Here is a 25,797-nt window from a genome sequence, read left to right on the forward strand (position 1 = left end):
GTGCTCCTCGTCCAGAGCAGAGTGGCCGGCTTTCCACGGCTCCAGCGGGAGCGGCTGTGGACCTCAGCGAAACCAGCCCCAGGGCATTTGCGCAGCACTGAGAAAACTCTGAAGCACCAAGGCGGGGGGAGAAGCAGGGGCTCCGGCCACCTGACGTGTGCTGAGCGTGGGGCAGCCCTTCCGTCCCGCCTCCACGGGGAATGGAGACCCACTGGGGAGAATGGCTTGAAGTGTCTCTTCTGAGCTGAAGTTCCCTCAAGAAGGAAACATCCTCCTCTGCTTTTGTTTTGTGGCCGCGGAGAGAAGCTGGAGCCAGAGAAGATGCCCAGGACCCCCCAGGCCCTGCCAGCCTGAGCGCCCACGGACCGTCCTGCGGGCACCCGGGAGGCTCGAAGGCTGGGGGAGGGGTGTTCCTCATCATCTCTGGCCCCACACGTCAGCACCCCAGACGGTCACCATGGAGACACGGGCTCCGTGGCCCTGAGCTCTGAGCTGTCCCCGAGGCGGGTGTGTCACGACAAGCGTGTTCTCAGTTATGAGGCTGAGCTCGGGGAATCAGGGCCTGAAGCTGGAAGGAGCTGACAGGACACCGCGCCCTGGGTGGGAGGGCCCCCAGCCCGGAGCTAAAGTCTCCCTGTCTGGCCTGACCGCCGGCCACCACGAGCACCACTGACATTAAATGAAAAGGAACTAAACCTAACACGCCCCCCTTCAGTCCTGCTGGCCCCGTTTCCCTGGCTCGACAGCCACCGTGGCTGACGGCTACCATACTGGATAGCCCAGAATCTAGAACATTCCCCTCCTTCCAGAAGGTCCCACCAGACAACATGGTCTCGAAAGTAAGTACTATCGAGTGATGCTGGTCTAGACGTTTGTCTACTGGACAGCGCTGCCCCCAGCAGGAAAAACTGGGTCCAAACCCCTGTTCTGCCACCGATTGGCTCAAGGTGATGGTGTCTCTTTGAACACCAGGCTCCTCCATAAGCAGGGGCATGAGGATGGGACCCCCCCAGGTCGCTGAGACCGGCGAGACCCACGTGTGCACACAGTCCCTGGCCCCGGCACTCAGGACGCTCAGGAGTGCTTCTCCTCCAGAGCAGAATGGCCCGGCTTTCCATGGGTCGAGCAGCTGGCTCACTCACTCTTGGCAAACATTTCCCAGGCACACGCACATGGTGGGCCGCGGCTGGAACTGCAGTGAGAGCCAGACCCTCAGGTGCTCACGGCCCACAGAGCAAGCTACGACCGGGTAAGCGGCAGGACCCGGCCCAGACCAAGTGTTATCTGGGAGGCTTCCTGGAGGAGGTGTCAGATGAAAGCCCAGCACACACACTCTGGGTGTGCTCGTTGCTTGGTCTCTGGCTACCTGAGATCCTGCTCTCAGCCACTCTAGGCGGGGGCAGCTCAGATTTCAAATGGGTCCTGGGGGCTGCCTGCAGCCTCAGGGTAAAGAGATCCTGCCAGAGAATTTCAGCACAGAGATAGGCCCTGCCCCACTGACAGTGTAAGGAGGGACACAGGAGGGACCAAGAAGCTGGGGTGAGCCTCCACCCCGTTGTCCATCCTGGTCCCGCCCTCCTGGAGAGACAGCCTGGAGGCCGAGCCAGGGAGAGGAGCAGGTTTTTCCGGAAGGCTCAGGTTCAGCCTGTGGAAGCTGCCGGGTCCCCTGGCCAACAGCTCCTCCTAGACCAGACTCCGAGGCTCCCGGAGGGCTATTCATGGACATGGCACGGGGCAGGGGACTGGGACAGCTCTGCCCTGTCTCCTTTCTCTGGAAGGCATGGCCAGTGTGGGGTGGGAGCCCTCAGGACCCCGAGGCCCCACAGCAGGTGGCATGGAGCCCCCTCTAACTCTGCCCAGCCCCTCGCCCAGCTGAGAGGGGCCTGCGGGGAGGGGCAGCTCTGCAGGAGGGCCTGTCCTTGCCCTGGAGCCCAGGCGACCCACTGACCACCGCCCCCCTGAATGAGTCCATGAGGAAGCTCACCCCTGGTTGTGGGAGTCCACAATGCAGCTATTTTGTCCTTCCAACCAGTGACTGATGGTTTTCCCCTTGGGATGCAGAGAGGGTCCCCTTCTCTGCCCTAGCTCCGCTCTCATGCCCCTCCCCGTGGGCTCCAGGCAGGGCTGCCTGCCCCCCGCAGATGTCGACCCCCCACATGGGCAGACACCACGCAGGGAGTGCAAGTGGGGGGGGGGCACGTGCGCCGGGCATCCCAGGAGGGCCGGAGGGACGGGGCACTGCTAACCAGCAGCAGTAAAAGTTGAGAGCCCCGCAGTGGCTGTCCTCAGAGACACGTGCCTTCTGCCTCAACTCCGAGCTTCACGTCACCCCATTCGACAGTCGAGAGGCGGGGGCCACCTGTGTTCTCCCAGCTTTCGGGAACATAAATCTGTGCCCCGGTTCCTGGGAGCCAGGACCCCAGGTGTGGAGGTGATGGACGGGGGGGCCATCTCCACTGTTCCCTGAAGCCACTGAAGCCAGTGCCTCCGGGGTCTTCACCCCAACCTCACTGCAGGGACGGCAGCGCTCACTCCTGCCGGAGCCTCTCAGGGGGGCCTCTGGTGCCGGGGCCCCCACCGTGGACGTCCCTCCCAAGAGCAAGGAGCCACTCCGGCTGCTCGGCCCTGCAGGCATGGTCAATGGGGCCGAGGACTAAAGAGAGGGCTGCCCACTCTGGAGGGAAGGCCAGAGCCTGACCCCCTTTGCAGGATCCTGGCCAGGAGGCAGCCACCCCCAAGCGACTAGGACTCACTCTTGACCCTCACAGCAGCCAGCCATCCCCCAGCTCAGCCAGCCTTCCAGAAGGGCAGCAGGGGATGGACCGAGTGCTGGCAACTGCATCCAAGCCCTAATCCCGGCTCATCCCTGGGTGCCCCTGGGCCTCCCACTGCCCCTCTCTGGGCCACACTTTCTGGGACTGGAAACACGGTGGAAACCTCTACCCGGAAGCTGGTCATGAATCCTTGTCACTTATCGCTCGGAACCTGACATGCTGTGTGCCCTGCCTTGAGCATCTTCTGTTGCCTCCCCCACTAAAAGCAGGTGCCTCCAGGGCTGGGCCTGATCTCGGGCACCAGGCGCAGCAGGTGCTCAGTGGATATAAGTTGTAAGAGCAGGAAGAGGAGCAAATAAATGAATTAGCAGGCTGCTAAGGCTCCTGGTGCCTCGGGAGATGGGGAGACGCGGGGCCAGGTGTGAGGCTCCCCAGCAGCCCCCACCACAGGCTGGAGAGTCCCCCAGAGCACGAGGCAGGGGAGGTGGGAGAGACTGGTCACAGGATGAGGATGGCACAGAACCCCACCCCCACCCCCAGGGGGCCGCCTTCTACACACATCCCCAGCCGCTGTGCCAGGACCCTCCAGCTGCCCCTCCCTGAGTGGAGCACCCCCACAGCCCACCCATCCCCTCAGCGCACCAGGCAGGGCACCGCCCCACGCACCCCTGCACCCCCCGCTCTGCACCAGCCCTGTGGTCCTGAGCAAGTCTCCTCATCTGAAACCCAGGACAAAACCCTTCAGAAGCAAAAGGAAAGGCAGAAGCCTGGGCCCGCGGGTGCTCGAGGAAGAGGTCCGGGAGCAGGGCCGCCAATGGCCCCCACTGGACCAAGTATCAGTCACAACAGAGGCATGGCAAGAGCACATAGCAAGCGGCTGGGTCCCGAAAGCCTCCAAAAAACTTTAATACTGATGCATGGACGCTCTCCACATAGAAAAGGATCTCTCTACACCCGCAGGACCGCGCGGGAGCATCAGGCAGTGGAGGGGGTCCCCAGCGGACCTCCCCGGCCACCCGGCCAGCCAGCCCAGGGCCCATCCGCAGGCTCGCCCTTACCGCAGCCTCGCGCGGTCCAGGGCGTGACCAAGCCCGCCGCCCCTCTGGCCGACGGCATCTCCTCCAGCTGCAGGGAGCCGCAGGTGGGGTCCAACATGGCCGGCACCCCGACTGAGCTAGGGGCACACAAACACACATGTGAGCAGAGTCGGGCAGGAATATTCATGCAGTCTGAGGCAGCTGCAGGGCTTGGGGGTGGTGACCCAGCTTCCCTCAGCCTGAACACGCAGCTCTCAGACCCACCAGGGCTCGGGCTGAAGCCAAGGACCAGAGGCCTAAGGGGGATGGGCCTGTGACCAGAGGACCAGGAGGGCAGCAGTGAGCAGGTGGCACCCACGGATGCCAACACCAGCAGTGTCCCCCAGCTTGGGGGGGCGTCATCTGTGAGCGGTAGCATGGGCTCTGCACTGGGACCCCGGGGACCAGCAGCCCTCGGGAGCTCAGACGGCTGAGCCTTGGCTTCCACCACCACTGCACTGGGACCAGAATGCCCCTTGCCTGGGAGCCCAGGCCTGCTCTGGGTCTGCTCCCGCGCCAGGCCCTTCAGGGGAAAACGGCCACTCTGGGAATGAGGGGCACAGAGCATGTTCTTCATCTCTGTCGTTCCCTCTACCATCTGCTAAGGGGCACTGCCCACCAGGCCCAGAATGGAGACATACCAGCCCTAACCCTCACCGCCACCTGCTCATGGCCCGAAACGCTGCCCCGTCCCACAGACGGAGCCTGAGCCGGCCAGGTGCCCGAGGACGCAGGGGTCACAGCCGGCCAGCTGGACTCGGAGGCCTGTCCCCGCTCAGGCCACCCTAAACCCCTGCCCTGAGGCTGGCCAGCACATGTCACTGGCAGGACTGGGAGGAAGGCGTCAGGCTGGGCCTTTCCCGAGACAGCGGTAGGCCAGGAGAGCCCCGCCCGGGACACGACCGTATGAACGGGGCGCCTGTGTCTGCAGTCACACAGCTCTGCCTCACATCACGTTTGTCCCCCTGGCGCACAGCGACTCAGGACTGCCTGAGTGACTAAGGACACACCCGCGGGCCGTGGAGACTGAACGGGGGGCATGGCCCTCCTCCAGCCACCCCAGGTGTTTGCGGAGCACCTGCTACGTGACCGCCCGGCCCCCGCCCCTGCAGCCCCTGGCCTTGCAGGGGAGACGGCTGGGAAGAGGGTCCTGGAAAGAGGGAGCAGCCCTGGGGAGGCAGTGGACGGGCTGGGGGCTGAATCCAGGTAGACCCCGGGATGGGGCGGGGGCTGCTGCGGGAGTGCGTGACCATCAGGGGACGGGAGGGGACAGGAGAGACCAGGTCGCTGCAGGGGCACTCAGCGGCTCTCCTTGAAGGGAATGCCCTCACAGCCATTGCTCAATAAGCCAGGATCGGCAAACACGTCCCATAAAGGGACACACGGCAAACATGTGGGCTTTGCAGGCCACCCAGCCTCTGCCACTGTGGACACGACTCGACTCTGCCGTGTGAGCAGGACTGCCACCCCCTCGCGTGAAGGATGAGCGTGGCTGGCTGCCCATCCAGCTTTGTCCGTGGACAGGCAGGGGCCCGCGGGCCCTGTGGACCTCGGGCCTAGACTTCCCAGGGCATTAGTTCTCAAACGATCCCAAGGACTGGCCTCGTGGACTAGGTCCAGGGGGACCGGGGTGGGCTGGGGACTCTGCATGTCTAACGAGTTCTCAGGGCACAGTCTGAGAGCACCAGACTAGAAAATGCCGGGAAGGAAGAACCTCCCACGAGCTATGTGATCCTGACATGTCACTGTGCTTCTCTGAGCCTCAGTGTTCCTGTCTGTAAAATGGGAATGAGAACACATCTCACAGAACGCTGATGGCACTGCCCAAGGTGCAGGAGGGCCCGCGGGTGGGGGCAGGAATCCCGCGGGGGCGTGCCCTCGCCCACCCTTCCTTCCCAAGAGGCTGGGCCCTTGGAGGGCGGAGCCGGCATCCTCACCGTGCTGTGCTGGGGACAGGCTGGGTCCCCAACCAGACGGAGCCCCACGGTCCCAGCAGGGAATGGACAGTGTGGGGCATGGTCCCACCCCAACTCAGAAACTGGCCTGAGAGGCATCAGGACGGGCCAGGCCCTGGGTCTGGAGAACTTGGGGGGCACCAGCTTGGGGCAGCGGAGGGAGGGCCACAAGCTAGATGAGGGGCACAGAGCTGCGAGCGGGGAGCAGCAACTGCTGTTTTGGAAGGGACAGGCCAGGCAGCTTTTCTGGACACAGAGGGGCCCGCAAAGCCCCTGGGTGCTGATCCCTGCACAGCAAGGCTGCTGGGTCGTCCAGGGCGCGACTCTGCACAGCCTGGTCAGAGCCGGGGGCGCCAGGAAGACGCAGCGCCCGGGTGTGGGGTCCCCTGGGCAGGAATGCCCGGCGGTGTGAGCTGCTGGGCCTGCGAGGCCCTGCCCGCCGTCCAGCAGGGGGACGCGCAGATGTGGGGTGTCCACCTGGAGCCTGGGCACCGGGTCAACCTCTGGGGAGTCTCCCCTCCCTGGCCTCTCCGGGTCTGGGACACAGGGGGTGGAGAACCAGCAGTCCAGCCCAATGCTGCCCCCTGCTGGCAGCCATCCTTCTGTTCCACCAACTGGACTCAAAGGGCCTGCATGAAGGGGCCCCCAAAGGCCTCAGGCCGTGCTGGGGAGGAAAGCCACGAGAAGGTGCAGGGTCTGTGGAGGGGTGGTCCTGAGCACCTAGACACGGGACACAGGACCTGGGGGGAGGACCCGCCGATCACACAGGCAAGTGTGGCAGACAGTGTCCAGCTGGGGCCGGGAGGCCGTGCAGAGGAGTGTGGGGAGGGGCGCATTTGGGGGCTGCCCCCCCATCAGCGGGGACCTTGGGTCAGGGGCCCACTGCCCACAGCCCAGCCGGAGTGGAGTCTCTGAGCCACCGTGTGGCCGGCGCCTGAGCCGGCAGGCCCTGACCCAGGTCGTGGGGCTTCTCGCGGTCGGGTCAGCAGCTGTGTCAGACCCAGACCCCTGGGCACCGGCTGTGCATTGCCGCTGGCTCGTGGCCTGGCCGGGGCGCGGGGGGTGTGGGGGGCGCGGGGGCTCACCGCCCGATGAAGGGGCCGAGGGCCTGGAAGGAAGCCGTGTTTCTTGCCAGCCTGTTATCCAGCTCCAAACGCCCGTCCTCAATGAAACCTTGGAGAGATGGACCCCAGGAGTTGGCAGGAGGGGAGGAACCCCTGGCGGGTGGGGGTGGGGACGGAGGGGGGCACCCCCAGCCCCCACGGCAAGAGGGGCCTGGTGGGCCGTGTCCACTTTCTCGCCCCTCTGTGGGAGGGCCTCACCCCTCCCCTCGCCAGGGCCAGGGTGCTGACAAGGTCTACAGCTGATGGAAGATTTAGCGCATGACCAGGCTCTGCCAGGACGGTCACCAACGTCCCCTCAGGCAGCCTGGACACCTGCCTTGGTATCGTCCTCATTATCTCCCCTTTAGGGAGAAGAAGCCGAACCCTGCCCCTCGGGGGCAGGGGTCCCCTTGGCCACTGGCGGGGCCGGTGGTCGCTCGCGGCCCGGGCCCCAGCCCTACCTCGGGGCTTGCTGTCGTAGTGGCCTCTTGGGCTGACGCTCTGTCGCCGCTCCCAGTCGGGGCTCCACGGCAGAGTCCCGCCATCCAGGAAGCAGGTAGGAGGGACCAGTGTCCTGGCCGGCAAGTCTGCCCAGTCCCAGGGGGCCCCTCTGCTCCTGTTGGGCACCAGGCCTCCAGAGCAGACCGGGGCTGTGGGCACGGTGCTGGGGCGTGAGAGCGACAGGTCTGAGACCGGGTCCCCGAGAGTGTCCGGTGCCTCCGACCTGTGCAGCTTGGCTGTGAGGATGTCAATCCGTTGCTTCAGGACGTTGGCCATGGTCTCCAGCGCCTGTAGCCGGGCCTCCTTGTGGCGGAAGTGCAGGGGCCCCGGTGTGCCCAGGTGCTCGCTCTCCTCGGGGTCCAGGTAGATGCACACGCCTGGGCGCGGGGGCCGGCTGGTCAGGTCCTGGAGCTTCCGCATGGGGGCACCATCCCAGACGTCCTGGGGGCCGTCCACCTCTAGAGTCTCAGTGCGATTCAAGGCTCTGTTCAAACACAGGCAGAAGCTGCAGGGAGAGAGGGCAGAGGGGGTCAGGTCCGGCACATGCGTCCTCTGCTGCGTGTTCAAAACACGTGTGTGCAGGGGTGAGCCTAGCGCAGCTTCTTTGAAGGAGCGCGTCCATTTACAGTGACTGTCTCTGGCCGGAGGGGTGGCTACGGGCCTCTATGCATGCAACAGGGACCACACACGGCCTGAGAAAGACCGAGTTCTGGGGTTTAACACCAAGAGCCTGGGCGACAAGAGAAAAAAAGAGCTCAACCAAAGTATTTCAAGATGCACAACTTGTGTGCATGGAAGGACACAGTCAACAGAGAAGGTGGCCTCCAGGAGGGGGGACATGATGGCAAACCCCAGATCTCATAAGGGTCAATGCCCAGACGTATGAGGAACACCTACAACTCAGCAACAACAAAAACACCACTTTTCCATAAAAAGGAAGGAATTCTGACACTGGCCACAACGTGGATGAACCTGAGAATGAGGGACCAGTCCCCAACGATGGACTCCCAGGAGGCCCGAGAGGAGTCAGATCCACACACATGGGGAGCAGGAGTGGGGGCGGGGGGATGGGAAGGAGGTTTAACAGGACAAAGTCCAGTGTGAGAAGATGACCACGTGCTGGGGACGGACAGAGGGTACGGTGCACAGCAGTGTGAACGCACGGACTGGCACTTAAAAGCAGTGAAGATGGTCAATCCATGTTATGTGTACTTCCCTACAATGTCTTTAAAATGTGGAGGGAGAGGGATGCCTGGGTGGCTCAGCCAGTGAAGCGTCTGTCTTCGGCTCAGGTCGTGGTCTCGGGGTCCTGCGATCGAGCCCCGCGTCGGGCTCCCTGCTCGGCGGGGAGCCTGCTTCTCCCTCTGCCTCTGCCCCTGCCCCCTGCTTATGCTCTCTCTGTCTCTCTCGGTCAAATAAACAAATACAATCTTCAAAAAAATAAAATACATAATCGTGAAAACAACGAAAACAAAAGAGAACAAAACAGAAAAGGAGTGTTGGCAGAGCACGGAGAGGCCGGCATCCTCCTCCGTTGCTGGGCGGGGGGATGCAAAATGATGCAGCCGGTGGGAAAACCACCTGACAGCTCCCCAAAAGTGAAACGCAAACTTCCCCTGTAGAGGTGCCCGGCGAATCCACTCCCACGTCCGTCACACGAGGTGGGTATTCAAACCATTCATTCACTGCAGCCCAGAGGGGGTGGCCCAGATGTCCACCAGCCGGCCGATGGACACAGCGTGTGGGGTGTCGTACCCCACAGTGTGACACTGTGGAGTCTTATTTGGCCGTGAAGAAGGAAGGAAGACCTGACAGCCACTGCAGCAAGGATGAACCCGGGGAACACACCCCAAGGAAGAAGCCAGACCCCAACGGCCACATCTGCGGGACTCCACTCATGGGAACAGTCCCCGCAGATGCCTCTGCGGAGGCAGAACGCAGGCGGGCTGCTGGGGAGCTGCTGAAGGGTATGGGGTTTGCTTCTGGGGTGCTGAAATGTTCTGTGAGCAGAGCGGGGGATGGCTCGATGCCCCTGCATCGAGCACTGTAAATGTGCTGTGGGAAGCGGCGCCCCCCGTGATCACCCGCTCTGGGCAGAGGGAGCCCCACCTAGCAACGGCAGCCCCCGCCGGCCTACCCACCTGCCCGGGGCCTCCTGGTCCCCCAGCACCATGCCGGAGGTCACCTTGCTCCACTCCAACACAGGCGACCCCAGGCTCCCAGGAGCTTCCAGGCCCTAAAGCAGAGGAGAGCACAGTGAGACCTCCGTCCCGGCCGGAAGACCCCGAGACGGCTCTCTTAGCCCCAGGACTAGCCCTGCCCTCTAGAGGGGCTCAGGCTGGACCCCATGGGGGCCCCCTCTCTAGGGCTGGGGCAGAGGCAGTGGGTCCCTCCTCCACCAGCCCCGGGGAGGCAGGCATCTGGGGCTGCCAGGAGCTCAGGGGCTGAGCTGGCTGGCACCGCGTCCTCACCCGGGCCCAGCTCCTACCCTGGATGGCGCACAATGCGGGAAAAAGGTCACAATGCCGGGGTTCGTCTGGGAGACCACAGGGACGGCTTTGCCGAGGACGGCCTCCCGCTGCTTCCTGTAGACTTCCTGCAGCCTCTGGTTCTTCAGCTCGAGCGCCCGCACGGCCGAGGCCTTCTCCTCCAGGGCCTGCCGCCGCCGTGCCAACGTCTTCTGGCGCATGAACTCCCGCAGCGCCTCGGTGCTGTAGCGGTGGCCCAGGGCCCCCCGGGGCTTCGGGCAGGGTGGTGGCACCCACTCCTCATCCTCCTTCCCCGGGGCACCCCTGGCGGGCCTCAGCCAGCCGTGCTCCACTCCGGAGGGCGGCAGGAGGGAGCCTCTGTCCTTGCACGGGGTGCTAGCGCCCTGCGTGAAGGAGGCGCTCTGGGACCGCTGGCCAGAAGGGCTCCAGGGTCTTCGGGCGGGGCTCTCCCAGTCTTCATGAGTGGCCCAGGTCCGCGGGGGCCTGGAGGCCTGCCCGGCCGAGGCGCTCCAGGGCCGCTGCGGCAGGGAGGTCAGCCTCTCAGGGGGGCTCCCGGGCCTCTGGAAGGAGGGGTTCCGTCCTGGGGCCGCTCTGGTCCGCTGGGGATAGGACTCCCACCCAGCCAGGGTGCTCCAGCGATGCCCAGTGGGGAAGCTGCCAGGCCTCTCTAAGGAGGAGCGCCTCCCCTCCATCCCTGCTTGAGGACTCTTGGAGAAGGAGCCCCGCACGTCTGGGGTGCTCCAGGGGCCCCACTGCCTCCTCCCCGCCGGGTCCTGCAGCCACAGCTTTGACCGCCCCAGCTCTGGCCCTCCCCTGGAGTGGCGGTGCCGGGCCAGCTCCAGCCCGGCCTGGATTTGCTGGCGGAGGTCTCTAAGGACGGCCATAGCGTTTTGGATGGTCATGGGCTGGTCGCAGGAAGCCAGGTTGGGTGCGTTGGCAGAGAGCTGCAGGTCACCTCGGAAGGAGGCTGGACTGGGCATCCGGGGGCAGACAGGGGAGCTCTCGGCAGCTCCAACTCTCTTGCTATCTCCTGCAGAGACAGGTGGTCACAGGTGTCAGGAGCCGTGGGGGCCCAGGAGGAGCAGAGCCCGCTCCCTGCCCCAGGCACCCTCAGCCCTGCTCCCAGGGAGCTCGCCCCTTGGCCCTTACAGGCATCATGGACTTGGACACTGCACCTCTGGGTGTGGGTGCCTCATATGGGTGACTCGACCTGGCACAGAGCCACCCACTCCGGACTTGGTGGAAACAGCACGACTGGGTGACGTGTGTCTCCTAGCGGAGCCCCTGCCGCTCCCATCCTGCATTCCCTACCATGGGAAAGCCTAGGTGGCCGTGCCCTGCCTCCCAGGAGCCTAAAACATGTCTCTCAGGGGCAGAAAACCTTTCTTTGGCTTTTAAATATAATGCTTTCTCCAAGTCCCGTCTGATGGCAGATCTGGAGGGCGTTGGACAGGCCGCTGGGGAGAGGTTGCTCCTGCACCCGACGCCACCACCTTCCCCTCCGCGCCCACCCCCTGATGCCCCAGCAGAGCAGGGAGGAGCACAGGCCGGGGTGCCAGCTACCTAATTCCGCGGTAGGGGCCTGGTCTCTTGAGGGAGCCTTGCTCTGGAGCCCGGGGAGGGCGGGACGGGGCCCAAGCAGGGCCCTCACCAGGGCTGGTCCTTTCCTCCAGGCGTAAACACCAACCAACTCAGAATCTTAAACAGAGAAAACGCACACACAGCGGAGCGGCCGGGGCCTTCCGAATGCGGGCCCAGACAAGGAGGTCTTTGGCCCCGGGGAGCCCACGGAGACTGCGTCACACGCTCCCAGAGGAGCTGGGGCGAGCCTCAGCCAGTGGCCAGCAAGAGGCAGGGCCGAGTCCCAGGATGACCCTGGCCGGTGACCTGACTTCTCTGACCCTGGGTAAACGGGGTAATAAAACCCGCTCCCCATGGCTTTGCCTGTAAAACCAAGGCCACGGGCCCAGGTGCACTGCACATCCTAGGTCAACGCCAGCCCACACTAGCAAGGACCGTAGTCATGAGGAGCCGCGAGTGGGAGGCTAATGCTACGCTGGCCTCTGCCCTGAGCCGGGGAAGGTCTTTGCTTTCTTGCTGCTGAGGCTCCGCCTACGAGGGGTCCCAGGGAGCACGGACACAAGCGCCCACCGCCTCCCAGCCACCAATGAGCTTTTGTTAACAAACGTTGTCGCATAAGAAACGTCATTTATCAAAGCTCTTACTTCATAATCCCAGATTACGCCCTCCAAATGCCAACACCAGCCCCACGGTCACTACAAACCAGGTTGCTGGCGGAGGCCAGAGCACCGGCCAAGCTTTAGCTCACGCACACACACGCAGACACAGAGACCCACGCATAGACTCAGACACACGCATACGCACACATGCACACAGACACACAGACACACAGACACACAGACACACACTGCATCTCCCCCAGGGCCAGCCCTGGGCAGGAAACTGGACCTCCCGGGCCAAGACCTGTCCTGCCTCCCACAAAGGGCCTTGTTTTTGCCAAGCAAGGGGCCTTACAGCAGGGACCATGCAGAAAGCCGACCCCTCGGGGCAGGCAGCCAACAGGGTCAGAGACCCCCACCACCGCCCAGACCCGGAGATAGTCACAGGCTGGAGCAGCGGCCCCAGGAAGGGGAGGGGGCTGCACAAAGCCACGCCCTTCATAGGCCACGCCTGTAGGAAGGACCTCGGCCGCTCCCCAAAGCCGAGGCCCCTGGGACACGACCCAAGGCTACACCACCTTGCAGTCTTGCCCTCCAGGACCTGTCCCCAAGGCCACCCCTCCACAAGCCACACCCCTCCAGCGAGGGCCCCTGAGGCCACGCCCTCCCACACCAGGCGCCTGGGACACCTGCAGGTAAGAGCCCGTCTAACTCTGGCTCTGTCGATGACTAGCTATGGGCCTTGGGGAGTGACTTTACTTGGTTTCCCCATCTGTGAGCACCGCCCCACGGGACCACAAACATGAAAGTGGTCACTCACTGCAGGGCTCGGGCCGGGAGGTGTCAGGATTCTGCTGGCTCCAGGCAGAGTCAAAGGCCAGGGCTGAGGCCGGCACTGCCCAGCTGGACACACTGGGGTCTTGAAAGGCACCAGTGGGGTTGGGCTCCCCAGCAAGGCTCCTCCGCCCTGGTCCCCCGACACGGCTGAACTGCACAAAATTGCCAACGTGGCTCCCTCCCTGGGGATACCACGCAGGGATTCTCCCCCTGCCCCCCGCCCCGGGCGAGAGGGCTGCCCGATGGCCAGGCCCCTCCATCACCGGTCGCTCATCCCCCATTAGCCCGCCAGAGGGGTCCGGGTCAATAAATGGGTCCTGATGGGCACATTTTTTTCTTCTGCCGAGCAGTTTAATGGCAATTAATTTTTTTACGAGAGGATTTTTAATCTGTGGAAATGGATGAAGTCCCCAAGTGCCCTGTCAGAGCCCCAGGGCCGACCTAATCTATGATAAAAAATGCAAAGTGAGGTGCTATAATCTGAAATTAAATATTGGGCTTCATTTTCCGTCGGCCCGGATGGATGAATATTTTATAACTATTGCGATTTAATTTTTTGTTAACTACAGCAAATTCCTAATTCATCCAATTCCCAAGTCCTGTGGCTCTGACCTCTGACCCCAAGCTCATCTCTCCTTAGCCCAGCTGTGACTTGGTCACTGACAGAAACTAATGGTCAAGTCCGTCAGGGTGACACGGTGGTTACGATGATGGATGCAGCCTGTGGCAAGCCCTCTGACCCAGTGTCGGGCAGAAAGCAGGTCATTTGTCAAGCGAGCCATTAAAATAAAGCTGAGGGGTAGGAGGAGACAACGATGCAGAAAACTGTGATATCTCGTGCCTTTTCCGTGGGCCTTCTGGAACCTTCTCCGTGGCTCCCAGCATCCCTCACTGTCAGGTTCGAGTGGAGGTTCTCTCTCCTCTCCAGTTGCTTCCTACCCTTGCTGAATAGATGTGTCTGCCCCAGCGGCCTGCGCTGCCCGCCTCCCTCAAGGGGCCCTGAAGCCAGCGTGGGGGAGGGAGACGGTCATGGTCCCGCCGGAGCCGGCGCTGCCCCCAGCGGAGGTGGTGGGTCTGAAGGCGCGGAGCAGAAAGACGGCGCCGGGCACGGGCAGAGCATGCGCCGCTGGGCTCTCTCGGGTGAGCCGCACAGGCCTGGAGCTCGCTCGCCCGCGTGGGCCTCTGTGAGCCTCAGCATCCCCACCTACAGGATGGGGGCCAGCCCGTCTGCGGCGGAGGAGGGCCGTGAGGGTGGCCGAGCTGGGGTCCGGGGCGTGCAGCTGCTCCGCCTCGTTCCCCACACACCACGCGGGGCCCTCCTGGGGACTGCTGGCTCCGGGGCAAGGGCGCGGCCACAAACCTATCCGGGCTGGACAGCTGGGTCTCCGCCGGACGCCGCCACCCCACCACCCGCCCAGGCCCCAGGGGAGAGACGCCCCGAGTAGAAATTCCTCCGGGACCTCAAGCCCGCCACCGTCCCCACATCTTCCTCGGACTCTCCTGGGACATGGTCGGCCAACGCGCCCCCTGCATGACGGCTCCATGTCCCCAAAGGGCTGGGAGACTGTGGACACGAGGCCAAAGGCCTTTGCTGCAACCAGGGCCTCAGTGAAGCAGGTGTTGTGGGTTTGCTGCTGGGGTCCAAATCCCAAACCAGGCAGATAGGGAAAGCCCTCCCTCCTGCAGAACCCCCCGCTGCTGAAGGCCGCTGCACGGCGGCTCCCCGGGAATGGCACAGACGCGCAGCAGACACATCTGTCCACCGGACCCTCGCAGCCGCCCTCCATCACTGCTGCGTCTTCACACGTGCGCGCAGGCTATAAATGTGTGTGAAGGCACGGTGAGTGAGCGGCCCTGTGTGCTTGGAGACCTTCGCAGTCTGGGGGCTCGGGGCTTTTGTGGGCTTTCCGTCCATCATGGGGGGTGGGCCCCCAGGGTCTGCGGTTCCCCGAGATGCGGACGCCAGCGCTGCCCTTCCCCCGTGCCCTGCAGACCCACCCCCCCTGCCCAAGCCCCTGCCGATCCCAGGTCCCCAGGCCCACAGCAGCCCAGGCCTCTGCTGTCCCCGGCACCAGAAACCATGCGCCAGAAAGCCGCGTGCCCACCTGGTGAGCTGGGTCACAGACGTTTACCCCCAGGACATGTCGTGGCCCCAAATGGGCAGACCTTACCTTTGTCTTTGGCGGCTCTTCTGGGGATGGGTGATCTGGGGGCCTTCTCCCTTTTGCAAGGACTACTTTGCATCCTTCTGGCTTTCTCCCGTGGAACTTCAGGGAGGGGAGAGGAGGAGGGAAGGTGAGCAGTCACATTCACGGGGATAGCCACGCTCGTGGACCCGGGCTCCTATGGAGCAAAGCACCTGTCCTGCCTGCTCCCTGGGTCTGTGCCAGAGCGGGTGGCTGAGTGCAGGGCCAGAGGGACACCCTGGACTGCCTGCCCCCCAGCAGGCCTGGGCCCGCCACACCCTCCTTCCGGGGCCCTGACTGGTCACAACTTCCCGGAGTGCCTGGGGCCGAGAGCCCCTGAGGACAGGAATGGCCTCCCAGCTGGGTCTGCCCTGCCCATCTCAGGCTGACCTGCAGCCCTTGTGTTGACTCAATGGGCTGTCAGGGAGCAGTGGCCAGCCAGGCTGGACAGGGGCCCAGCGGGGGGAGGTGGGATCAGAGTGAGGACCACAGGGGCTTTACATGGTGGGGTCCACCTGGCTGGACAGGAGGGGACATGGAGACCCCAAGGGGGTGGAGGTTGTCCGAGTCCCTTGGCAAGCACAGTGGGCCGGCAGGAGGGGACTAGCTTCCCGAGGCCCAGTGCTGTTTGGCCTCGGTGTCTCTGTCCACGGCCGGGGTGCAGCTGTGTTTGGGGAGCACCAAGAAGCCCACCAGCCAGTGCCGTGTGAGCAGGGCCAGCGGCGCTTGGAAAAGCCTGGCCCAAAAGGACTCTCCAGGCCTGGGCCGGTCCCTCCATCCTCGCTGCCTGGAACCTGCTGGCAGGAAGGGCCTCCAGCACCCTAATTCTGTAAGATCCACTGACACGAGGCCCTAGAGGAGTCAGACCCACAGACAAGGAGAGGGGGGCGGGGGCCAGGGGAGGGGACAGGTCTGTGTGTGACACAGAGCTCAGTCTGGGAAGATGACCATGTTATGGGGACAGACAGAGGGACGGCTGCACAACGGTGTGAACTCACGGACGCCCCTGAGCTGTGCACTTACTAGTGGTGAAGGTGGTAAATCTTATGTGTACCTTACCATAATTTAGACCTAGGCCCTGCCCCAAGCCTGCCTCCAGAGGGTTCTAACAGGAAGGATGAGACGTGGCGGTCAAGAATGGTGACCGATGACACTAGATGCTGTTGAGTCCCCGAGCGACTAGCGGCCAAATCCTGACCTTGGCTGAGGAGCCCCAGTGGCCTCCGTGGGGTGGGGGTGCTCGGGGACCTGAGGCCGTTGGGGTCCCCATGGGTGGAGGAGGAGAAGGGCAGGGTGATCGCGGTGAGCCACAGTGGGCCTGGGCACCTGGGTGGGGAGCGGCTTCCGCCCACGGCCAGGCCAGAGCTGGACGCTGCCGCCTGGGCTCGGACCGGCAGGCCCCTTGGCCCCGGCCTGCATCTGACTCCGCTCACACACCCAGCTGGGGCGGGACACGCGCCCGAAAGGTACCTGCGGCTGGTGCCCCAGGGGTCCCGGTCACATATTGACCCGACCTGACCTGCCTGGTGCCACTGCTGCCCCCTGGCCCCCCAAAGACCCCAGCAGCCTCAGGCATCCCGGGCAGCCTGACTTCTGCTCCCGAGCCCGTCCCCTTGCCCCACTCCGGGGCCTCCAAAACCTTGCTGGAATGAGGCTGCCCTTCTAGACTAGAGAGACGTCCTCCTCCCCGCTCCCCATCCTGCAAACAGTACTGGACTGCCAAAGCCCAAACCCACTGGGGCTCTCTGCTTAAAACCCTCCAAAGCAGTTCCCAGTGCCCATGGCCAGCAGTGCAATCCAGACTCTTTAAATGCTACCGCCCTCTGGCCCCCAAGCATGGCTCCTGTCTGCCTCTCCAACCTCACCCCTCCTATCTGTTGAGTGAAGGAGGAAGCCAAACCTTCCCTCAGCCCCTGGCCCCTTCCCACTGGCAAGAAGTCTGCCTACCCATGACCGAGCCCTTGGCACCTCCCAGGCCGGGGAAAGGCTCAGCCAGGCCCTGTGGCTGGTATGTGTCCACACAGTAAAGACGTCACCCATTCTGTGCAGGAGACCCCCTGCCCTTTGAGCCCCGGGCTGCCTTGCAGGGCCTGCCCACATTCCTTCCCTGAGGGGGAAGCAGAGGTTTAGAGGAGGTCCCGTTCTGGAGAATGGCAGGCCGGGTCCAAATCTGTGCCTAGCCCTTTCGTGGCGGGGGCCCTCTCTACTGTCCTCGTCTGAGTGGGATCATACTAGCGCCTGTCATATAGAGGGAGGGAAGCCGCAGTGTCCAGAACCGAGACGCGCTGACCGCCGCCTGAGGGTCCGGGCTGGGCTGCCAGGATGGCCAGCCGTGCAGCCCCTCACCTGAGGCCTGGCGCCGGGGCACCCCGGACGGCTCGCACCCCTGGCCGGGGATTGCCTTGTCTTCCACTCCACATGGAGCCACACTCAGGGCGCCTAAGCCTGGAGAGGAGCAAAAGGGGGCATCGTGAGGACAGCTTCCGGGAGGGGTTTCCAGGACAAGGCCCCCATGTAGCAGCCACTCAATAGCCTCCAAAACAGCACCTTTGACGGAGGCCCCAGGCCTGAGTGCCTCCCACGGGGCTGGAGGGGGGTTCATCGGCTTCCTGGCCTTCCTCCGGGGCTCTGACTTGGAGGCTCTGTAGAGGCGCGAGGCGCTGGACGGTGCGGAGGTGCCCAGGGAGGCGCAGCTGGCCTGCCACTGGGCCTGGGCCCGGATCTTGTCCCGCAGCTGCTCCAGCCGCGGGTTGCTCTCTCTGGGCTGCCGCCGGGGCCCCAGCACCTGGGGGGGCCTCTCCTTCCAGGGCCCGGGGGGAGATGTGCAGGACTCGTGGCCCCCAGAGGAGCCAGAGAGGCGGCCTGATGACACCGAGCTGTCCCCATCCTTGGCCTCCTCGCCTTCCGACCACACCGGGTGGCTGTGGACCTTCCCCCGGGCGCCTAGCTGCTCAGTGTGGTCGGACCAGGCCACGTGGGGAGCTCCCTGCAGGTCACCGGGCTGCTGGGAGGGCCTGGGCCACCTCAGGGCAGCCATGGCGTCATCCTCAGCCACAGGCGGACGGAGCCCGGATTCCCTGGGGACAGAGAAGCAGCCCATGAGTCTGGTGTGGAGACCTGGCTGTGCTGAGCAGAACATCTCAGACTGTGCGCCCCCCAGTACCCCTCCTGCTCCCTCACTCTCCTGTCTCAGGATGCCCATGACCGAGAAAGGTGCAGGGGGGCCAAGAAAACGCCCCCAGGCACGCCCCCTCTCCGATCGCTACCTCGAGCCTTGCAGGCAGTCACCACCATCAGCACAACTGACAGATGGGGAGACTGAGGCTCCGGAGAAGGCACGCAGCGGGGCACGCTGGCCCCCAAGTCCTCCGTCGTCACGCTGACCCGGATGCCCTCCCGGGGAAGGAGGCTGTCCCTCACAGGTCCCCGCCTGGCCCAGTGGGCAGGCACAGACACGTGCAGCCGCACAAACACTAGCTGGGTTGGCTCTAGCCCCTCAGGTGGCGGGTCTGCCCAGGGCCCTGAGGAGCCAGAGTGAGACGGGGAAGTGCCTCTGGTTATCTTTGGGGTGGGGCAGGATCATTTCTCCTGGGCCGGCAGCCAGCATCCCCATGAGCAAGGTCGACATGGCCACAGGGCCAGGTCGGGGGCAGAGCCCAGTGAGCTCCCAGTCACCACCTGCCTGGGGTCAGAAGGTGCTTTCACGGGGCAGCCCGCCGGCCTGCAGCCCGGTGTCCATCCTTGCTCAGGATGGGCTGGCCACTGCCGGCTGGTCACGGCCTAGCCCAGTCCCCTGGCCCACGATGGAAACCCTCAGGATAGTCGTGGAAACTGGGTGGGCATGGTGGGCTGCCGGGCTCTGGGCTCGCAACGGCCTGGGGGGACTTCCTAACGAGCTGCCCCGCAGCAGGGTGGGAGAGAATTCTGGGCGGCCTGTGACAGCATAATAACCCCATTGTCACTCAGCGACAGAGCCGAGGCCTTCGACTCCTGCTGGGGCCATGGACAGGCCCCCCACCATCCTCCCAGGGCATGGGAGCCTATAGCTGTGTGTGTGGTGAGTGGACTGGCCAGGGCTGGGGGCGGGCTCAGCCAGAGCCAGGGGGCCCAGTGCAGGGCTGGGGGCAGAGGTGGGGCTTGACCCCAGGCTCAAGCTTCAGTTCCGGACGGGGTCAGCCTGGGGGCCCCGGGAGAGAGGAGCCAGCCCGGACATGGTCCCAGCAGCTGGACGAGAGGTTCAGTGCTCCAGCCCGATGCCCACTGGGAACCATCTCCCAGGCCGCTGCCTTTGGCTCCTCGGGGTTGGTCAGGGGAAGCGGGCCCTGGCTTCTCATCTCTCCCTGGCAAATGCTCAGGGCACCCTTTGGCCCACGGACATACTAGCTGAAGATGCCTGAGCCCCAGGAGCCCCAGGCCTGCCTCCTTGGCCCTGCCCTCCTCAGAGAGCACCCCAGCCTGGTCCACCTGCAGTGGGGTCCTGTCACCTTCTCGCCGACCCTGGCAGGGCAGTATGGTGGGAAGGACTCGGACTCTGCAGTCAGCTGGCTCTGAGCTTGGCATGGTCCCCCGAGGAGGAGAGCTGCCCCTAGCCAGCTGAGTAACCTTGGGTGACCAGAGACCCCACCCTGCCCTGCCTCTGGGTATTGTGAGCTTCTGGTGAGTTCACTCCAGCAGGAGGGCGCTAAGCAGGGCGGCCCGTGTTCATGAGCAGTGGGATGGCTGAGCTGGCTATGAACCCTTCGTTTTCAGGATGCCTTAGAGAAAGGGGGTTTGCAGCAAAAGAGCTCCTAATTCCAGGCAGAATGGAGAGCCTCTATGAGGCTTATTCTAAGAGCCTGTCCTGGGAACCAGGGATGCCTGGAGCCAGCTGCCACTGGGACAGGACACGGGGCGGGGCCCTGAGCCCAACGGGGTCCTGGTCATAGGGACACGGCCCCACATTCAGCCACCAGCAGGAGAGAAGAGTCACCCCAGGGACAGGCCCTGCCTGGAATGTGAGGTGCTGCCCCTTCAACCCCAACAACCCACTTCTCCTGCAGTTGGGATGAGGGGAGGATGCATGTGCCTCAGACCACAGAGCCAGCAGAATCCCAAATCCAGCCTATGGCCCCAGGGCCCTCAACCACACCTGGTAGCCTAGACTGATGACACAGCTCTGCAGGCGGGTCCCCTTGCCAGTGGCACCGAGGCCACCATCCAGCTCTGGCCAGGAGTCCAGCCCTGCCCCAGCTTGCCTGCCCCACTGGGGACGTCGCCTGGTGAGGCCAAAATGCAGTGGGTCCCACCCCATGTTTCTTTATGGGATGTTTGTGAGGGGTCGGCATGGCAGAGGGCTGCCCCCGGGGTTTGGGAAAGCAGGCCCTTCCAGGAGAGCCACAGGGCACACGCGTGTTCCCGTGACGTGTTGGGGATACATGGGGCCTGCAGACGGCTTCTGCTACATGGGGGCTGGCAAGCTCGGGGGACATCACCAGGGGGTGACCACGGTGTCCCCCACACCACCCTTAGAGGCTAGACAACCGAGGAGACTCCCAGAGACAGCTCAGCCTTCCCTAGTTTACAGAGAGGCTCCCCATTCTGGAGCAGAACCCCCTGCAGCCTCCACTGAAGGACCCCGCGGTCACTGCAGCCCCCGGGCCTCCGCTGAAGGACCCCGCCTTGGCCAGGCCCTGGGGCGCCTACATCGGCTAAGGTCCTGGGGCGCATTCTCCCCAGCGTCCACCTGACGTCCTCAAGGACAGCGGGAGAGGGTCATCCTGAGCCGCGGCGGCCGGAGCCAAGCCCGCGTCTCTCTGGAGGTCAGCTGGTGGCCCCGGTTTCCCACGAGCAGGAAAGTGGTGGGTCCAGAGCCGTGGCCCTCCGCAGGAAGCAGCTGTTTCATAAACACGACAGAACAGCCGGCTGCCATACACCAGAGTCGATAAAAGCAAAATCGTGAAACGAGTGTGTGACGGTGTAAATAACCCCAGCGTCGCGGCAGCCCCGTGAGCTGTGATAAGCCCAGAGCCCCCTCCCTCTCCTCCTGCTCCACTGGCCGCACCCCGCAGGCCTGCTTTACCAGCCCCCCTCCAGACCGGCTCCCAATTGGGAGACGTGCTAGCCCCCGAGGCCTCTCCCTGCCCAGGACCCTCGATGGACCCCTGGCCCCAGCCCCCTGGCACCTACTGGGGCGACCACAGCTCTGTGAGCCGGGCCCCGGCCAGGGCCCCAAGCAGCAGTGTGGGTACCAGAGGCCACAGCGTGGGGTGGGGAACACCCGCACACAGGTCAGGCCCCCGCATCTCTACCCTAAGCAGAGGTAGGCCCAGCTGGAGGCTCCCCTGGCTGTGGCATGCACCCCCATCCTGACCCACCCCCCGCCTCCTCGCTGGCTCACAACCTACAAATGCCACCCCCACTGTGTCCTGGTGCCCACTCCTCTGCCCCCACCACGGGGGACTGGGGACAGCGGGGGGCCGGGCTGGCTCCCTGCCAGAGCCCCCAGCACGGCAAGGCCCTTTGTGGTTTTGTCTCCCTGGCAGCGGTCCTGTGGCCCAGGGTCCCGGCAGGGTCAGAAGCGGGGGCGGGTGGGGAGGGCCACAAGGGTGGGCTTCTTGGCCTGAGGCTTACTGTGGAGAGCAAGCTAAGCCTCCGCACGCCCCCCTGCCCGGCCCCTCGACATCCCAGGGGCCCGCTGCTGAGCTCAGGCAGGTTATTTGCTCATCAGTGAAGTGGGAAGAGCACCAGCCCCCACCTGGTAAGGTTTCTTCTTTGAGGGTCAGAGACACAGGGAACACAGAGGGCTCACGGGGTGGGGGGTAGCCTGGGGAGGGGGCTGACTGAGGAAGGAAAGCCAGCACACCTCTGCCCTCCCCCAGCCCACCCCGGAGCCTGGACCGCCAGCCCAGGTCCACACCACTGGCCCGTTCCGTGAGGCATCTGCCCAGTGCAGCCAGAAACCGGCTCACCAGGGCCCCTGCCCCTTGCCCCAGGGGGGTGGGGGGCAGGGGGGGCCTATCCACAGCGCCCACAGCCCACTGCACGGTGCAGACCATGCTACTGTCCTGGCCCGGGCACTGCGGGGCTGCTCCCATGGCCTGGGCTGCCTGGAGGGGTGGGGTGGGCAGAGCGGGCTGGGGGCCTTCCTCCAGGAGCAGCTTCTCACGGCTCGTCGCCCGGGCCCCCAGCCCCAAGCAGGTCGAGCAGGCTTGCGGACAGAGTCCGTGGACCGCGAAGGAGAAGGGCCCACCGTGCCCACAGCCCCGGGCCCCAGGGTTTGAGAGCAGAGACCGTGCCAGCCCCGCAGCTCGCACGGGCCTGGACGTGGCCGTGACACCGCTCAGCCTCCCGCTCAGACCCAGCCCCGGGCATTCGGTGGTCCCTCAGCGAGCACGCCCGAACCGGCCTGTACCCAGACCAGTCTGCAGCCGCCACACGCCCTGCCCGCACGCCGCCCAGCACCACGGGCCGGGGCGGGGGCTCGGAGGTCCAAAAGGAAGCACTTGGGAGGCTGACCCGGGCTCGGGTCATATCTGGGGAAATGATATGCAGGTGACAAGAGCGTCTGTCATATTGGGCCCTGCTGCACAAAAGCACACGCCTCCCGTCTGGTACACACCGGACAGACACACGGCACGCATGCACACGCGTGCACACCGCCCAGGTCTGCGGAGCGGGGCAAGCAGGGCCGGCCTGGGCTGCCGAAGGCTCTGTGTGGGAGTCTGGCCAGGGCGGTGTCCCCCAGTCTCTGCCGCCCACTTTGCCCCAACAGCCCCAGTGTCTCCACAGCCGCTCCCCAGAAGCTGATGGACTCCTGGAAGCTGGTCGGGCCCCCAGGGTGGCAGATGCGAGGGCGGGGACAAGGTGACACAGAGCCAGCGATTTGGGAAGACAGTTGGCCGTTGGGAGGAGGGCGCCATCAGGGAAGCCAGATGGAAGCCCTGGTGGGCGAGGTGGGGCAGAGATAAACCCCGCAGACCGGCCTCGAGCAGCGGGCTCTGCGGGCAGAGGAATGAAATGAAGGCTGTCCACACCCCCATGGCCTCTCGGCTCTGGCAAACCCCCCACCCCCGGCTACACAACCAAGACCCATGGCACCGCCGCCCATGAAACCCACTGCGCAGGGAACCCCGGAGCCACCATCCACTGCTGCCAAGAGGGTCTCACGGCCACACCCACAGAGAGGTCAGAAGGGAGCTCCGCCGGCCCCCAGGCCCTGCCACCTCCTCGTCCCCCCGCCCCGCACGGCCACCCTCAGGCCCGCTGGGTCACTTGTGGAGACCGCTTGGGGCACCTGCCAGGGGCCAGGCCCTGCGCCCAGGGCGTTCCCCAGGCAACCTGGGGCTCCTCCCCAAGCCGTGAGGAGGGCATTGTCACCTTGCCCACAGTCACACAACACAGAATAGACACCTGCCCTCAGCACCACCTCCTCCAAACCGGGAGCGAGCAGAGTAGACCGGGGACTCTGAGAAAGGACACCCCAGGGACCAAAACCATCTTCACACAGCTCAGAACAGTTAACTCAGGGCCAGGGGTCTCCTACCGCTGCCTCACCCTGCAACTGCACTCCTGGATGGGAGCCCTCCAGCAGGACCGGACGGCCTGAGGGGCCCTTTGTCCAGGGAGTTAGCTGGACGGGGTCCAGGCTGAGCCAGCCTCATTGTCAGATGATGGCCTTGCCAGGTGGAACCAATGCAGAACCACCCATCAGCCCAATCCGGGCGCTGGAAGAGTATTTATCACCCCCCGTACACACGGGGAAACTGAGGCACAGTTCATCAGGGGAGAGTCTAGGGCTGGCCTTACAGCAGCACCAGGGCCCAGAGGCAGGGCAGCTCGGGGGGTAGGGCTCGTGGGCATCGCACGCCCGGGCAGCCTGGCTTTGCCCCTGAGGAGCCCCCAAGCCCCCAGAGGCAGCCCCCAGGCAGGAAGACCCCTCCTCAGGCAGGACAGAGAAGGATGGCTACCCTGCACTCAGCCACGTCCATGGAAGAAGGAAAAGCTGTCCCCTTCCCAACCCGCCCGTGCCCCCACGCACCCTCCCCCAGGGTCCTGGGGCAGGCCAGCCGGGCTCAGGTAGGGCCCCCCAGGGTACTCACCAGCTGGCAGGCCCCAGACCTCCGTCTGCGGGGAGGGCGCCAGGCGGGGGCCGTGGCTCGAAGGCCCGCTGCCAGCAGAGCACAGACACGGGGCACTCTCACCTCCAGGTGCGCGGGAGGTCGGGCAGGAGGCTGGGACGCCTGCCCTGATGTTGCCAGAGAAACCCAGGCGTCCATCGTGCAGGCTCCTCCTCCGGGCTGGCTTCCGGGAACCCGGTGGGGGCGGGGGAGCAGAGCCTCACCTGCACATCCAGCCCACCTGGGCAGGGGACACACACCCGGGGCGCTCGTCCCCATGGCAGTGGGGGCAGGGCAGGAGGCGGGCAGGAGGCAGGTACGCTCTGGCAGGAAAGGAGGATCTCCAGAGCGGTCCAGAGCCGCTCCCTCTCAGCCCTCCTCCCCTGCTTTCTTTCTCTCTCTGCCCCCCAGGGACCACCCGGGGCTCCGGTGGTGCAGTCTGGCAGCTAGGAGCCGGGGGTGGGGGGGTGGGCCTGGAGGCAGACAGGGCCACCTGGCCCTTCAGAAGCACAGTGTCGGGGGTGGGGGTGGGATGGCTGAGACCCTTCAGGCTTCGAGACAGCGGGGAGGTGCCCAGTAGGGGGAGGCGGGAGGAGGCAGAGCCACTGGGAAGTCCAGTTACCAAACTCAAAACCTGAGAGTCTCCTGCCTCCTTGGAGCAGGTGCAGCTCCGGGAGGGCCCCCCGGGTACTCACCTTGGCAGTGGAGGGACAGGAGGGTCTTGGGGGATCCTGGCCATGCATTCTGTGCCTGGACCTGCGTGTGGGTCTTGGGCTTTGGTCGTTTGGCTAAGATCTGTGCCCGCACCCACCGTCCTTATGCGAGGTTTTCAACTGCAGGTGCATGTCGGTGTGTGGTCGAGGCTGTGCTGCCCACACCCCTTCCCAGCTCCAAACTCGCACCTGCAGGGGCCCGGGGAGCCTGGGAGTCCCGGGGCCAGGCGGGCCCCCTGATGGGAGTCAGGGTCCTCCCCAGTGCAGCTGACATGGCGCCTTCTCTCCATCATGGCCAGGGGACCCAGCCCCCCGTGGAGGTCCCCCAACCCTTGCCGTCCCTACCACCCCCCTACTCCCAGAAGCTAGGTCTTTCCCTCCCAAACAAACTCTAGTAAAAGTCTCCTTGCAAAAGATTCCTCTTGGTGTTCAGGAAATTCGGGTTTGGGGGCAGAGAAACTCAGAGCAGCCTGGTCTCTTAGAATCTGAGGGGTACACCTGCCCCCCAGAAGCGGTATGGGGGCAGCAGCCCCTCGGCCCTGGGGAGTTGCTGGGCACTGTCCTAAAAGATCCAGGCACTTGGCAAGGCCACCTTGGCCCACAGCTGGGCCTGCCAGGCAAGACCACGCCAGGGGGCAGCTGCATCCTGGGGCCCGAGGGTCGGGAGGGCCATGACCCCGCCTTCCTGACCAAGCTCTGCACACTGGCTGGGCCGCCTCAGCCACCACGGCCCAGAGATACCTGGCACCCGGAGGCGGGCGGTGGGTACCAGAAGGGACACACACACAGGCGGCCTTTGTCTGTGGATGTCCATGGCAACAGGGCAAGTCCAGCTGGCCTGAGGTGGCCGAGTTCTGTTACACAGCCCGAGCTGACTGAGACACATGC

The 25,797-nt window shown here is 64.7% G+C and overlaps 1 protein-coding gene across 1 annotated transcript in view; it reads right to left on the minus strand.

Annotated features, from left to right (window-relative positions):
• Positions 1-25,041, minus strand: part of CCDC187 (coiled-coil domain containing 187) — a 40,652-nt gene extending 15,611 nt beyond the window's left edge. Inside the window, exons 1-11 of the mRNA XM_045881905.2 lie at positions 25,008-25,041; positions 18,409-18,622; positions 17,649-18,178; positions 17,448-17,546; positions 15,087-15,182; positions 11,462-11,596; positions 9,898-10,928; positions 9,551-9,645; positions 7,370-7,914; positions 6,891-6,978; positions 3,833-3,948 (exon numbers count right to left, since the gene is read on the minus strand). Coding sequence (XP_045737861.1) covers positions 3,833-3,948; positions 6,891-6,978; positions 7,370-7,914; positions 9,551-9,645; positions 9,898-10,928; positions 11,462-11,596; positions 15,087-15,182; positions 17,448-17,546; positions 17,649-18,178; positions 18,409-18,622; positions 25,008-25,041 — 2,983 coding nt within the window. The remainder of the gene's footprint in view (positions 1-3,832; positions 3,949-6,890; positions 6,979-7,369; positions 7,915-9,550; positions 9,646-9,897; positions 10,929-11,461; positions 11,597-15,086; positions 15,183-17,447; positions 17,547-17,648; positions 18,179-18,408; positions 18,623-25,007) is intronic.
• Between the last annotated feature and the right edge of the window lie 756 nt (positions 25,042-25,797).

This window comes from Mirounga angustirostris, unplaced genomic scaffold (genome assembly GCF_029215605.1).
Source record: "Mirounga angustirostris isolate CCGP_5_RB_7025 unplaced genomic scaffold, mMirAng1.0.hap1 SCAF_15, whole genome shotgun sequence".
NCBI lineage: Eukaryota > Metazoa > Chordata > Mammalia > Carnivora > Phocidae > Mirounga > Mirounga angustirostris.